Source organism: Dermacentor andersoni, chromosome 8 (assembly GCF_023375885.2).
Source record: "Dermacentor andersoni chromosome 8, qqDerAnde1_hic_scaffold, whole genome shotgun sequence".
Taxonomy (NCBI): domain Eukaryota; kingdom Metazoa; phylum Arthropoda; class Arachnida; order Ixodida; family Ixodidae; genus Dermacentor; species Dermacentor andersoni.
This window is the reverse complement of record NC_092821.1, coordinates 133,119,294-133,132,471: the sequence shown is the minus strand read 5'-3', so window position 1 is coordinate 133,132,471 and position 13,178 is coordinate 133,119,294. Positions and strand designations below refer to the sequence as shown.

Below are 13,178 nucleotides of genomic sequence, written 5' to 3'. Positions count from 1 at the left end.
AAGGAGGATTCGTTTTTCTCGGCAACCACTGCACCAAATTTGGCGAGGTTTGTTGCATTTAAAAGAAAACTGAAAATATCTAGTGGCTGTTTGTTTCGAATATTTGTGTAGGCTGTCAATGTTTTATTAAAGATTGGCAAAAATCGCAAATTTTCAGAAAACGAAACTATCAAGTTTAAAACGTTGTAACTCGGCAATGAAAAACAATATCACAGTTATGTGAATTGCATTAATAGTACATGTAAAGCGGACAAAATTGATATGTTACAGATGAATCTAAAAAAAAAATAGTAATATGGAAATGCAGCTCTTGCAGAACCCTTGTACACAACGTAACAAATTCACGTAAGATATGAACTGACATGTCAAATTTGTCCGCTTTCAATGGTATAGTGGATGCTATTTACAGAACCGTGATATCTATTCTTGATGCAGAACTATTAATTTGTAAACATCGTGCTTCTATTTCTTTCAAACTTTCGAATATTTGAAAGCCTTTTTAGCAAAATTCAGGCCTTAGATCGAAATTCCGCTTCCAGCGGTCACTACAATATAACTTTCTCTCTCAATGTAACAAATTTCATGGAAATCGGTCCAGGGGTTATCTCAGAAAAACGTTTTTGCGTTTTACGTGTATTTGAATAGGCCGCGTCGGAGTTTGGCCAGAGCTAAAGCTTCCTCTTAAAACTTAGTATAGTTAGGAGTACGCTTCAGCTCGAACCCAGCTCCGATGCTGCCTATTCAAGTATACTCAAATCGCAGAAATGCTTCTGTAAGATAACGTTTGGACCGATTTTAATGGAATCTGCTGTACTTACGTGAGAGAGAAATTGACATGAATCTTAAAAATAAGAATTGCCACAAATTGGTAAGATTGAAAAAAGAAATAGAAGCACGAAGTTTACAAATTCGTAGCTCCACACCAAAAACAAATATCCCAGTTCTGCAAAGTGCATTACTTAGTAGCTAAATACAGTTGACAGGTTTGACATATTAATTTACAACTTACGTGGATTTGTCACAACGTTTACAAAAGTATTGCAAAAGTCCTTTTCACAATTAAATTAGTAATATATTTCACAAGAGTGTGTAACATCATATTTTACCGCGTTATATGTATTATTAAATGCGGTTTTCAGAATTATGGTATCATTGTTTTCTTACTGAGCCAGAGTGGCAAACTTAAAAGTTTCGTTTTTCAAAGTTTTGCAGTTTTCAGTAGTCTGTGGAAACAATCGACGGCGCGAATAAAAAGTACGCTTCTAACAGTCACTATATTTTAACCTTTTCTTTTAAAGGTAACAAACCGCATCAAATTCGGTTTATTGGCTGCCGTAAAAACGATTTTTCCTTTCCAATGCACTTAAATAGACCCCGAGCTTAGTAAGTCAAGGCTACCATGCGTAACTATATATACCAAGTATTTCGGCGAATAAATATTACTTTAGCGCAGTTCAGCATAGAAATTATTTTCGGCGACAAATGACGCCGGCGGACTGATTAAGTTTCTTAATGGCTGATTAACTTTCTAACATTTACTAAAAAAGATTTATCGTTGGCTTTACAGCGCACGCCGCCGATGCTGAATTAAATACAGTCGTCACTCAATACAACATGTCTATCTAGTAGGTATTACTTGTCCAGTCGTCGGCTTGTTCTTACGTGGTCTTTTTCGTAACATATATATTTTCTTTTCAATCGCTTTCATACCGACATTTATACATGCTAAAAGTGAACTCTTGAACAGCAAGTTCAGAGTATATAACAAATAATTCGCTACTGAAAGCGAAGAACGTATCTTGCACTGCTGAGACGCCGGTTTTCTTGGATTAAGAAAAAAAAAAAGAAAGAAAGAAAATTGTCGCGTTTGCATCTTTCTAGTCGCGGTAAGTCCGGTGCAGAGGCACCATTCCCGATAGCATTGTTCCGAACCCGCCCTTAAGCTTATCTCCAATGCACGCGTTTAGCGGCGCTTCTAGTGATGCAGATGCTTCTGAAACATGCTACCACTTATTCGTAATAATAATAAAAAATACTTTTACTGATTTCATTGCAACTTCGTTGGTAAGTGAAATTGATCAGTTTGGTCAACCGCTTGGCTTACTTTCGCCACGTTCTCTCTTTTTTTTTATATTTCGTTCGCGGTGGCACAAATCAACGTACCTTGCGCCATACTATTTGCGATAGTACCTTCAGTATGTTATTATTATCGTCTGGACGCCTCGGCTTTAGTTCCGATTTATCATTGAATTATGCACGCCGTTCCGACGTGTTTGAGATATTCAAACGCCTACGTACCAGACGCGCCCGAGCGACGAGGAAGTTCAATTATATGCCATTTATAGCCGAAATAAAGCTATAAATGCCGAAGGAGCGAAGCCGCACCGAAAATTAAATCGTGCATAGTTTTCATTTATTACGAGTATGAGCGATCGACCTCCATTTTCCGTTGCGATTCCACGAGTACTGTGCGCGTTCTCTTGATGAGTGGTTTGGTGACCGAATAACTACATCTGCTGCAGATTAAGCTTCGAAGTTTGCATAGGCGCACGTAGAAAACGAGAGGCGTACTTACACAACGCGACGAGAAAGCTCGTGGCAGTGGTAGCGAGTGTTGGACGCATCTTCGCTCTCTGCACACAGCCGCCGGGTTTGAGAGAGATGTGCGACTCCAGCGATAATCTCCGAGCGCTTTATGAAATCGCGCCTAGGTCTGCTGGCCCACTGGCGCCTGCTGAACAGCGTTATCGCGTCGCTCGGCTATCGTATGTATGTACAACCGCGGTGGTTACCGTTTCGCTTTTGAACATTGCCCGCGCTGACTCATCTGTAGCCATGGGAGGAAAAAAAGATATTTTTTTCCTCTATGCTTGTAGCTCTAGTAGGTGGTTTGTTAAACATGGCGGCCATTGCGCATTGATTCCGACTGCTCTTCTGCTACTTCAAATGCATAAAAGCATGGCCTTCGAGATTTGCTAATTGGCGTTTGTTTAATCCAAAAGCATGACCTCCGTGTTCAACGTTTGGTTTCAAGAAATTGTTGTAAAAGGTGGGATGAAAACGTTACTTGTTACTATAGTTTTCCGTGTACCTCTTGTTTATTATTCGCAAAATTATTCTTTCTTTAATTTTAAAAGAAAGCATTCACGCTTTGGTGCCGGATTTAGCGAGAGCGGCGGCATCTTTTACTCTCTGGCTTTGCGTTGGCTTCGAAGGTCTCGAAGCTAAGAAGCCTATCCAATCCGGGATCGATTCGAGGAGGTGTCGTACAGAGCCTGGTGTCTTTCGTTCGACCTTTCAAGGGTAAGGATTTGTATTGCATTTGCTTCGTGCTTCAGGAGTTCGTAATCAATCATAGTAGCTTCCTATAATAGTAAACAATTCGTTTAATTTGCTACCGAGCTCTCCTAGAAGTTACTGTGCCGGCACTTGCCGGGTTAGGCTTCAGAAGTTTAGTAACGGCAGCGTCGTTGCATGGTCAAAAACGCTTTCAGCATTTCTCAGCGTGATGAATTTACAATAAGGCAGCGTTGATTTCAACTCGTTTCGTGCTTTCACTTCGAGCGTGAATTGTTATAGGAAGGAGTTTTAGGCTGCGTGCTTTTGTCGTGAGCGCATCTATCCTTTACAGGACTCTCCCGAGGCCAGCATGTCTTCTGAGAAGTTCGAGCTGCGGACCGTTCCATTTGACCCGAGGTTCCCGAACACCAACCAGACAAGGTTTGTGCGATCGCAGCACGCGCCTGGGACACTTTTGCACGCCGAGTGATTTGAACGGCGTCCGAAAACGGACACTGCGGTCATTACCTGGCCCACGTTTCAGTTTCCCGGCTGAAACTAGCTTATCCCGAGATTCCGAAAGTTTTATGCCTTCACTAACCTGTAGATACCAATTTCTTTCCTTCTCTTTACACGCACTGAAGTGAAGCAAACGCCAAGCGCCAAGCGGGAGCCACCGAGTGGTTTATCAACGGCAAATTCGATTGTTAGTTTCAGAGCGCTGCGGTGGCACCACGAAGTGTAGCGTAAGGCAGCGGCATAACGCAGCTGCGAGCATGAACAGGAAGCATTGGCTATAAATAACCCCGATTATCACTACTAGACATTTGTATCCTCCAAGACTGTTTTGCACTTTCGTAAGGACAACCGGAACGCGCTGAAAAGAGCTGTCCAGTATTGCATTTGTTTAACTGTGATAACATTTACCTGCGCCATAACTGAAACTGGGGAAGTGAGAAAACTTATAATTTTTTGTCTCATGCTGCACAGCTTCCATGTTTGAACTTTTATGTTTGGTGTCTATTAAGCGTTGTATAAATCAGAAATAAAAAAAAAAAAATGTCGACTAGTGAGTCTGTCAGAGAACCTTGCTGAACCTGCACGTAAGTGTGTGTGTTGTGCAGGCTTAATTGTTAGCTTGCTGGAGCTTAGAAACTGTTCTAATCCAGCAGAGAGAGGCGCAGAAACGAATGCTTCATTAGGATTACTGTTAGCAGTATCGGAGACCCACCATGGTTGCTTGGTGGCTTTGTCATTATGCTGCTAAGCACGAGGTTGCGGGATCAAATCCCAGCCGCGGCAGCAATATTTTGATGGGGGCAAAATGCAAAAACGCCTGCTTGGCTTGCATTGGCCGGACGCTAAAGAGCCCCAGGTGTTCCAAATTATTCTGGAGTCCCCCACTACGGCGTGCCTCATAATCAGATCGTCGTTTGGGCACGTAAAATCCCTGAATTAATAAAAACAGTATTCGAGACTGGCAGCTAAGAGGTTGATAGTCATGAACGTTACTAATGCTGCAGGTGTGAGACTCCAAGCTGCTTCTACCACGCGTGATAGAATTGCTTGTATGATGACAGCGCGTACTTCTCTCACTACTTGTTAGAGGTCGTAGAAGTTTCCATCTTTGTATATCTCGGCTTTACACAAATGTGAAACCTAATTCGACTTGAACGGAAAAAAACAGCGCAAATAGTGTAATTAAGGGGGCAGAGAAAAGGATTAGGCACTAACAACCAAATCTATTAAAGGTATGTATGATTAATATACAGCAAAGGGCGTATCGTGTTGGCGTGGCAATCTCTGTGAAACACAAAAGAAAAAAGAAACCCGGAAGAGAAATGAAATCAAAATGGAAGTCATCTGTGTGGCTTTGTGCACACGGCTATGATACTACCTTTACTGCATATTTATTCTGCATGGCTTCAATAAACTTATTTATTATAAATAACTGTTATTAGTGCTGCACTTGTCTAGTTCTCTTCTTTATTCTTTTTCACACTGTGTTTTACAAACCTGCGTATTCACCTGCCCAACTTCCTGTGCCTTTTAATCTACCTATTTCAATTTGGAAATGTGTGGTTTTCTGTAACAACGGTCAACAGATTGCTCTAGTATTGCCATCAGATTGCGTTCTTTTTCACATAATTAGATTTTTTTATAGTTTTATTATGACAAGATTTCAAGGAATTTTCAAAGCTTTGTTGTCGTGACACTCTTTTACCCCTGCTGTGCGTTCAGGAACTGCTGGCAGAACTATGTCGACTTCCACCGATGCGAGAAGGTGAAGGGCAAGGGCTATGAGCCGTGCAAGTATTTCCAGCGGGTCTACAAGGCTTTGTGCCCCAATGCCTGGGTGAGGCAACGCTTGTTTCCTCTTAGAGATCATTCACACCAGTGAGTCGCAAAAGTCGTGTAACTATTTTTTTTATTCTTGTTTTTTTTAGTAGATATTCAAGAATAAAAGACAAATGTGCAAAGCACTGTTTGGACTGATAGCTTCAAAACTAGTAGCCAATCCAGTATCCACTATGCATACAGGTTATGCATAGTAGAGAAAATACAAGAAACGTTCAGATGCGACATGTCCTCACGTGTAGACATGATGCAGCACTGAAATACACATTAGAAAACAAATTCTAAGAGCCACAAGTTCATACTTGTTGTAAATTGAACATACTTTGGAAACGTAGAACACTTCCCAACATTATGATAAAATGAGAAGGCAAAAAAATGAGTTGGTCAAAAAGTGACTGTTTTAGGTCTTTCGCTCGCCGCTCTATTTTTCATTCGTGTGACTGTAGTCGCAAACCTACTGGGCCAGTCAATGGCACAGGAATAGGACATCTGTATGTCCTGATGCTTATTTTCCATGCCAATGGCAGTGCGAGCAGGCACGAACAGCATCAACTGCCAGGAATTTAGGCGTGCCAATGGAGTTTCGCTTGTCGGTCGTTGCGAGTTGCTTCTTGGTTGCCAGCCGCGGTCAGTCGCATAACTTCTGTCAGTCACGGGTGTGAATGCACTCTTATAGTGCAGTAACCATGACATATAGTATGGTTGAATACCTCTACAACGAAGTGATTTGTATAATAAAGGAATAATTCTCGCCTGTAAGTGGTGCAGTGCGTGAACTTTTGCGACGAAGTGACCTGTATAACGAATGATTTCAGAGGCCCCAAGCACTTTCTTATAAAGGTGTTCAAGTGTATTTCAGGCAGGCATAGGGAAGCCTCCTTCTAGACATCAAATTTTCACCATTAGACGCCTATAATAGTGTGCATTAGTTAATTCTTATGAGATAACTGTTTCTTTATATGCTATATTCATGTTCGGACTGCATTATGTCTCTTCTTTCTCCTTTGTATTTTATTCTTGGAAATTGTGTAGTTTATCTCTTTCCAGTTTGTAGACGATTTTGTGCTATATATGTTTTGAAATAATGCACTTTAAAGGAGGGTACTGACACAACAATAATCTATCCCACTATTTTTGCTGTACCAGGTAGCAGTGACCTTGTAACTACAGAGTTGTGGCAGAATTCTTTGAATGCAAAAAAAAATGCCAATTATACATCCTTTGCGATGACTGTTTCAAAATGTGTGCCAAATGGAGCGTGGCTTCTTGCCGTAGGGTTTGTTTACAAGTTACCTCTGTCCCTCAAGAAAATTGGAGCTGGTGGTCACAGACCGCTGATGCATGCGTGGGTCTGCCTGGTCCAGTAGTCACATGCCACGCAATGACAGTGTCTAGTGGGAAACGGGACATGCGGTGCATAAACCACTGTATCCGTTTTCACTTTGCACTTCTCATTGCAAATGGGATATTAAGCTTGGTCCCCTCTGGTCGTTGTTGTGCTCTAAACTCGCTGCTCCTACCCACTGTGGGGATTGGCTGTCATGTTTGGAATGAGCAGTGCCCTTTGTCCTTTCCACCTTCTCTCCCCTATTATTACGTCATCTTAAGCTATTCACAAGGCGATCACAATGCGATTTTGACTGCTGCAATCCAGGCATCAATGATACCACGTGACCCCATACCCCACAACTTTCATGACGTATACAGGTGACTTGTAGACGAGCCCCACGCCAATAAATTTGGCACACTTTTTGAATTTGTCACATTGAAAGGTGTTATAATTCAAGATTTGCTGCATATGAATGAGGAATTGAGGTGTCATGCCATGATTAGAGAGTTGGCAGCTGTCTTGTGTAGTAACAGAAGAGTTGGTCAAGATTTTGTCAGTTCTTCCTTAATTTTACGTCTATGTTGCTCCTTCTGCTGCACTACATACTTCTCATATTTGCATTTTCTGACACGGGGTCTGCTTTCAGTTATGTGCTCTGGGACCTTCTCCCCTGTATTCACGTATGTTTTTATAATCAGGTAAACTGAGGTAGGCCAGGGAAAAAAAGTAAATCTGCAGATTCCACACATCGCTGATAGGTGTAGCTTTCGTTGCTGTTTACTGAAATGTCTTCACTTCTGTGTAGCTCCTTCTTCACGCTGTGGTTCCACTTAGTTCCCTTCACTACTTTCTCCACACTCGGCTGCATCTGTTGTGACCTCAATCTCCTGTTGCCGACTTCACTTCTTGTTCTGCTTGTCTATTTGGGTACCTGCCGAGTGACACGTACCCATTCCAGAAGATTGTTGAGGAATGCTCACCTACCAGTGCCGCAAGTTGTATAATTAGCAAGGCAGCAGCAGCCGGCACCCACAAAGCGGGGAGCATAGGTCAAGAAAGCTCTGCTTTAATAACTGGTGGTCTATTAGAATAACAGAATCGGGGTGAAGAGCGGTCAGAGCAAGAGAAACATAGCTGATACTATTAGCAGAGGCTTAGATGGCATGACGAGGTTAGAAAATTTCAGGCATGAGAATGAAGTTGGCCTACGCAAGACAGGAGTGAGTGGAGATAGCTGGGAGAGGCCTTTGTCACGTAGTAGACATGACTCGATAAAGATGAAATGCAAGAATACAAGTGTACTTAGATTTAAGTGCAGGTTAATGGAAACCTGCCATCTCAATCAAATTGTTTTTATTACAAATTTGGGCACATTCTAGGGTTTTATATGTAAATTTGTCAAGTTTTATAAAAAGTTCGGTTCGGGACAATCTTTGATTTGTCGAAAGATGTGGGGTGGCACAAATTGTGAAATGTGGGTACAAAAAAAAAATTGGGATTGAAGGGTTTTATTGGGATGGTACCTGCGGTGCTATCTTGTAGCAGTGTAAGGCACCATATAAAAAAAAAGGGCACCTTCTTCAAGCAGGTTTATTCAGACAAGTTTCTGAAGCAGGTGAAATTCACCAGCAGCACAGTCGCTGATAAAATAGCTGATCGGGAAACACCGTTATCAGTCTCCAAGTTTTCTGCTCCTTGAGTGCTGTGTGTAAAGGTAAATCATTGTTATTAAACTGTGCATCTATCCAGCGAAAGGTGTGTGCCCACGGCAAACTTAAATGTGGGCTGTACACCCCCCCCCTCCTTCCTTTTCTTTGTGTGCAAATTCTAAAGTTTGCAGGTTGGCAAGTATCATTAAACCCATGGGGTCAGAATTAATCTGGAGTCCCCACTACAGCGTGCCTCATAATCAGATCTTGGTTCTGGCATGAAAAATCCAGCAAGTCAATTTTATTTTGAGTTGTAGTTGCAGTAGGTGTACCAACATTGATGTGGTGATATCGTCCTAAATTCTGACGAAACCTAAAATGCGCACCACTGTTGAAGTGTATGGGAAAATTAAAATACCTACTGCAATTTAGAAAATGTGTGTGACGGGGTCTCGCATGCTGCTTTTTGTTTCCATATTTTTATTGTCAGTGTTTATCTATATATGGGCAAGTATGAAAAATCTTTACCTGCTTTCATCACTTGAATATAACAGGTTTTCTTTTCATGCAGAACACATTCTTTTTAAGGAAACTGTCATAGCTAGGCTGCTGTCGGCCTCGCACATCGGTCATGTGGCCAGTCAGCATTATCAGCAGGAAAACATTCTATAATTTCACCAATTAACTAAAATGTAGTAATTAGCTTCTTCAATTATTAAACTGGCCCTGAAACGATTTTGATGATTCTGTACAAACAGATTGAGTCGGTAAGTTAGTTTTCTCTTATAATTAAGAGACATATTTAAGCACTCTGCGTAAAGCATGTTATTTATTACAAGGTATTAAAAATGTGCGTCGCTACTGGTGATAACGGGGCCACTCTCCAGAGTTTTCTGCCGCCCCTTCCCGTGCTACATCGCGTGGGTGAGTGATGTCACTCGGGCGAGCGATCTGATTGTCTACCCATGCAACGTCATCAACAGTATTTAAAAACATGTCACTTCATTAAGCTTAATTTTTAATACCATATGTATGCATAGTGATTTGCATAACCTTGAAAATAAATGCACAGATGCCATAAACTAAGATTTTTTCTTTAAACCAATGGTCCGCTTCCTACTGAGAAGGCCGATTGTCTGCTACACATGTGGTGACAGCAGCCAATGAATGCAGAGGGATGGTCAAAAAATGGGCGCAGTGTTGTCTTCCTTAGCACCACGATTATGAATGGCAGTAGCGCTGTGCTACGCTCATTTTGCACTGCAGGTGCGTGCAGGAAGTAAACTGCAGCTGCTGCACTCTGCAGAAAATGTGAGCACTGCAGGCAATTGTCAGCACCAACCTCTTTGACCAACACAGTGATCACCTGCAGTTCTGGGGAATAAAAGAATAAGTCGCTTTTAGCGGCAGTCGCAGCTTCTGCGTTTGCGAGTGAGCAATGTTTTGTATGCAGTTTGCCTAAAATTGTAAGAAAAAAATATCCTAACAAGTCGAGATTAAAAAAAAATGAAAGTGCTGCAAAGGCAATCGAATGTGCCTTACGTGAGAAATTGAACATCGGAGACCTGCCATTTTGAATTTTGTTAGTGTTGTCGTACTGTTTCTACCTTCCATTCGGGAAGTAATGGTTCGATTCCCACTGTCATCGTATTTTTTTCTTACTCCTTTTATTCCAGAGTAAAGGAAACAATAGAAGTAATCAATTTCAGCACATTCACTAGTTAGCAGCAGCTCTACCTTGTCTGCGGCAGCACTTGCTTTTACTGCTAATGCCTACAAGGAAATCCTGCGAGCGTAATATAGATAGAATCGTAAGTGTAGTGTTATGTATTTACATGTTATCAGGCTATTATCAACCCTAAATAATACTGGGAATTTCTAATTTGTACATTGCACGTACGTACACTTGCAACAATGCAGCAAATGCCCATGGAGGCATTCGTCTCTTTTTCACTCCATGTGACGCAAGCCAGCGTACATTGCACGTCATGCTGCTGCATCTCCACTCACCATGCGAAGTTCGTGTTTGTTCCATGTAGCCCAGGCTTAACGAGAAAGACTGCGTAGGAAAGAGACGCGGGAACACACTTTGGTCGAAATCAACCAGAAGTGGACAACCATTGCGTCATGTGAAGGAGGCAGGACTTAGAGATGGCTGCATGATAAAAAAAGTTGAGGGGGAACGCCTTGGGGGGGGGGGATGGGGCTTGAACCACTTGTAGCTGTTTTATCATATAGTGCACTGACATGAAATTTTTCTTAGATAATATTCTTTGAGAAATACCCTTTGTCTCTAGGGTTATGAGAAAGAATGTTTCAGGGACCCTTTAACTTTTGAGCACCTGTATAGCAGCGACATTGGAGATGAGTAGTATTGAAGTGATATCTGCTTAGCAAAGCATTGCAAGATTAGCATAACTTTCGACATTTCAGTCTTCAAAATCAGGTAAAGAATGCTTAGGCATTCCAGTAAAAATAATCCTGAACTGTTAGAGGCACACTTTTGCGAAACTTATGGGAATGTATGTTGTAGCACGTGTTAAGGTCACATATCTCAAAAGTGGGGCTATGGGATTTCTGCTTAGCAGGCATGACTTTACTATGCTCTTCTTCAATTTGGTAATTACGTATGCCTTAAGGTTATTGACTAAGGCTAATTAGCACGCTTTAGTTAACTGACAAAATCGTCGCTAGAATTTCACTGCTAAGGTCCACCTTAGCTATGTATTGTATGTGCAAAAAAATGGCCGGGGGCCTTGCTATGACAGTTTCTTTTAAAGGGCAGTGTTGCACAGATAAAGAAACACCTGGTATATAGCCTGTCACCTACTGTGGCTGAACGTGCTTCCTTGCCTCTCTTGTTGCAGATCGACAAGTGGGATGAGCAGATAGCAAATGACTGCTTTGCCGGCAAGATTTGAAGTGGTGCTTCGGAACTTCAGCATCGTCGGGATGTAGGGTCTAAGTTTCAATAATACTGTTCATGTGGACCATCTGCGTATGCGTGCCTTTTACTTCGTGCTTTCAAAAAGCTCACATTTACTCTTTGCACTTACACAAAAAAAATCTTTTGCCACCGAGATTTTTAGCCTGAATGAAAGCTTGGGTACTGAAAGCAGTTGACACAACCTTGTTTTCAGGCAGAAACTAGTGTAAAGTAATGAATTAAATGCATTTTTCACAAATTACCGCATATAGCGGCCGCGCCGTAAACGAGAGGAAGGGACGTGTCTGCGACGTTATCTGTGCCGATACCGGCGTGCCAGCCGTCGCCCGCATCCGTCCACCCGCTTGGACGGCACCGATGTTAGCGAATGACATCTCAGCTGCGTAGTTGCTTGCGGCGGCATACTTGTTTCTGCTAGCGAAGCTTGGGCCCAAGTCTTCGAGATCGCCATTTGTGTTGTGTGGCTTCGTAAGGTGATCACTGAAGCACCTGGCACAACACAGTAGTATGCCTCTACGCTGCTGCGTGCAAGGGTGTGAGAAAAGTATAGTCGGGCGAGACAGGCCGTGTCATACCTTTCCGGCAGGGTCGAGCTTAGAAGTATATGGATTCGCGCTGCATGCCCATCGCAGCCAACATAGGTAACATCAAAGCGCGACTTTCTGTGCTTTGAACACTTCGAGGACAGTGGCTATCACACGAGCCCTGCTTTGCTACAGAGCTGCAGCGGGTCAGTGAAAAGATGCTGCGGCATATTACTAACAGACTCCTTGTAGGCTTTTCATCTGATCACGAGACATCCACATAATGCTATGGGAGAGCTTCATGTAGTGCTCACAGTGGGCGCACCACAGCTCTGGCGCAAGTAGAAGGTGGACTGGAGCAGACGACGCACAGACGCCGCAGGCGTTCTGTGCGTACGCTCATCATTGTGCAATGGTCGACAACCTGTATTGGCATGTGAATATTGTCGACACAACGTGCGAATCACCGCCCTGTCTCTGTACAGTATTCAGAAACTTAAACGCAGACAATTTTGAAATAACTTCAACAATTTGTTGCAAAACGCCTGCTGCTGCAGTCTGGCACATCACTTCATGGCGGCCGGCGCGCAGCCCCATGCATGCCGGCGTGCAGCCACTGGGCACTCGCATTCCTCCAAAAATACAGCAATTGATTAAAAAGTATGTGAAATAAGCACTGTGCATCGCATCTTTCCGAGTCGAATTTTGATGCTTCCCTCATTTCTTCACATTTTTGTGCAATATCCCTTTAATTGTGGCTCTGGATGCAATGGCAGAACCTGGCTACTGTACGTGCTTCTGCCTGAAGCAAAGTGCAGCCTGTGGGTCAATAGTATTATAGTTAAACTAAAACACCATGACGAAACGTTTGGCATTTAAGCTGTTAGTTGTCACATAATATGAACAATGTTTGAAAGAAGTGATTGCAAATGGCAGGGTAGAGAACATTTGGGAAAACTTCTGTGATTTGGCAGAAATACTTGGTCTGATAGATTTTATATACAGTAGACCTTCGTTAATTTGACCCTGGCTAATTAGCTTTTTTCATTTGATTTAATCAACAAAAAGTCCTGGTTGGCACCCCTACATTT

General features: G+C 42.4%; 2 protein-coding genes across 2 annotated transcripts in view; one reads left to right on the top strand and one right to left on the bottom strand.

Moving 5' to 3' along the window:
• LOC126525716 (retinoid-inducible serine carboxypeptidase-like) overlaps positions 1–2,749 on the bottom strand; it is a 40,225-nt gene extending 37,476 nt beyond the window's left edge. Inside the window, exon 1 of the mRNA XM_050173633.3 lies at positions 2,576–2,749. Within this exon, the coding sequence (XP_050029590.1) occupies positions 2,576–2,624 (49 nt within the window). The 5' untranslated portion in view covers positions 2,625–2,749. The remainder of the gene's footprint in view (positions 1–2,575) is intronic.
• A 466-nt stretch (positions 2,750–3,215) lies between these two features.
• On the top strand, positions 3,216–11,607 carry COX6B (Cytochrome c oxidase subunit 6B). Its single transcript, XM_050173638.2, has 4 exons — positions 3,216–3,303; positions 3,632–3,720; positions 5,521–5,635; positions 11,484–11,607. The coding sequence occupies exons 2-4, from the start codon at positions 3,650–3,652 to the stop codon at positions 11,535–11,537; spliced, it is 240 nt and encodes a 79-aa protein (XP_050029595.1). The 5' UTR covers positions 3,216–3,303; positions 3,632–3,649; the 3' UTR covers positions 11,538–11,607.
• The last annotated feature ends 1,571 nt before the right edge of the window (positions 11,608–13,178 follow it).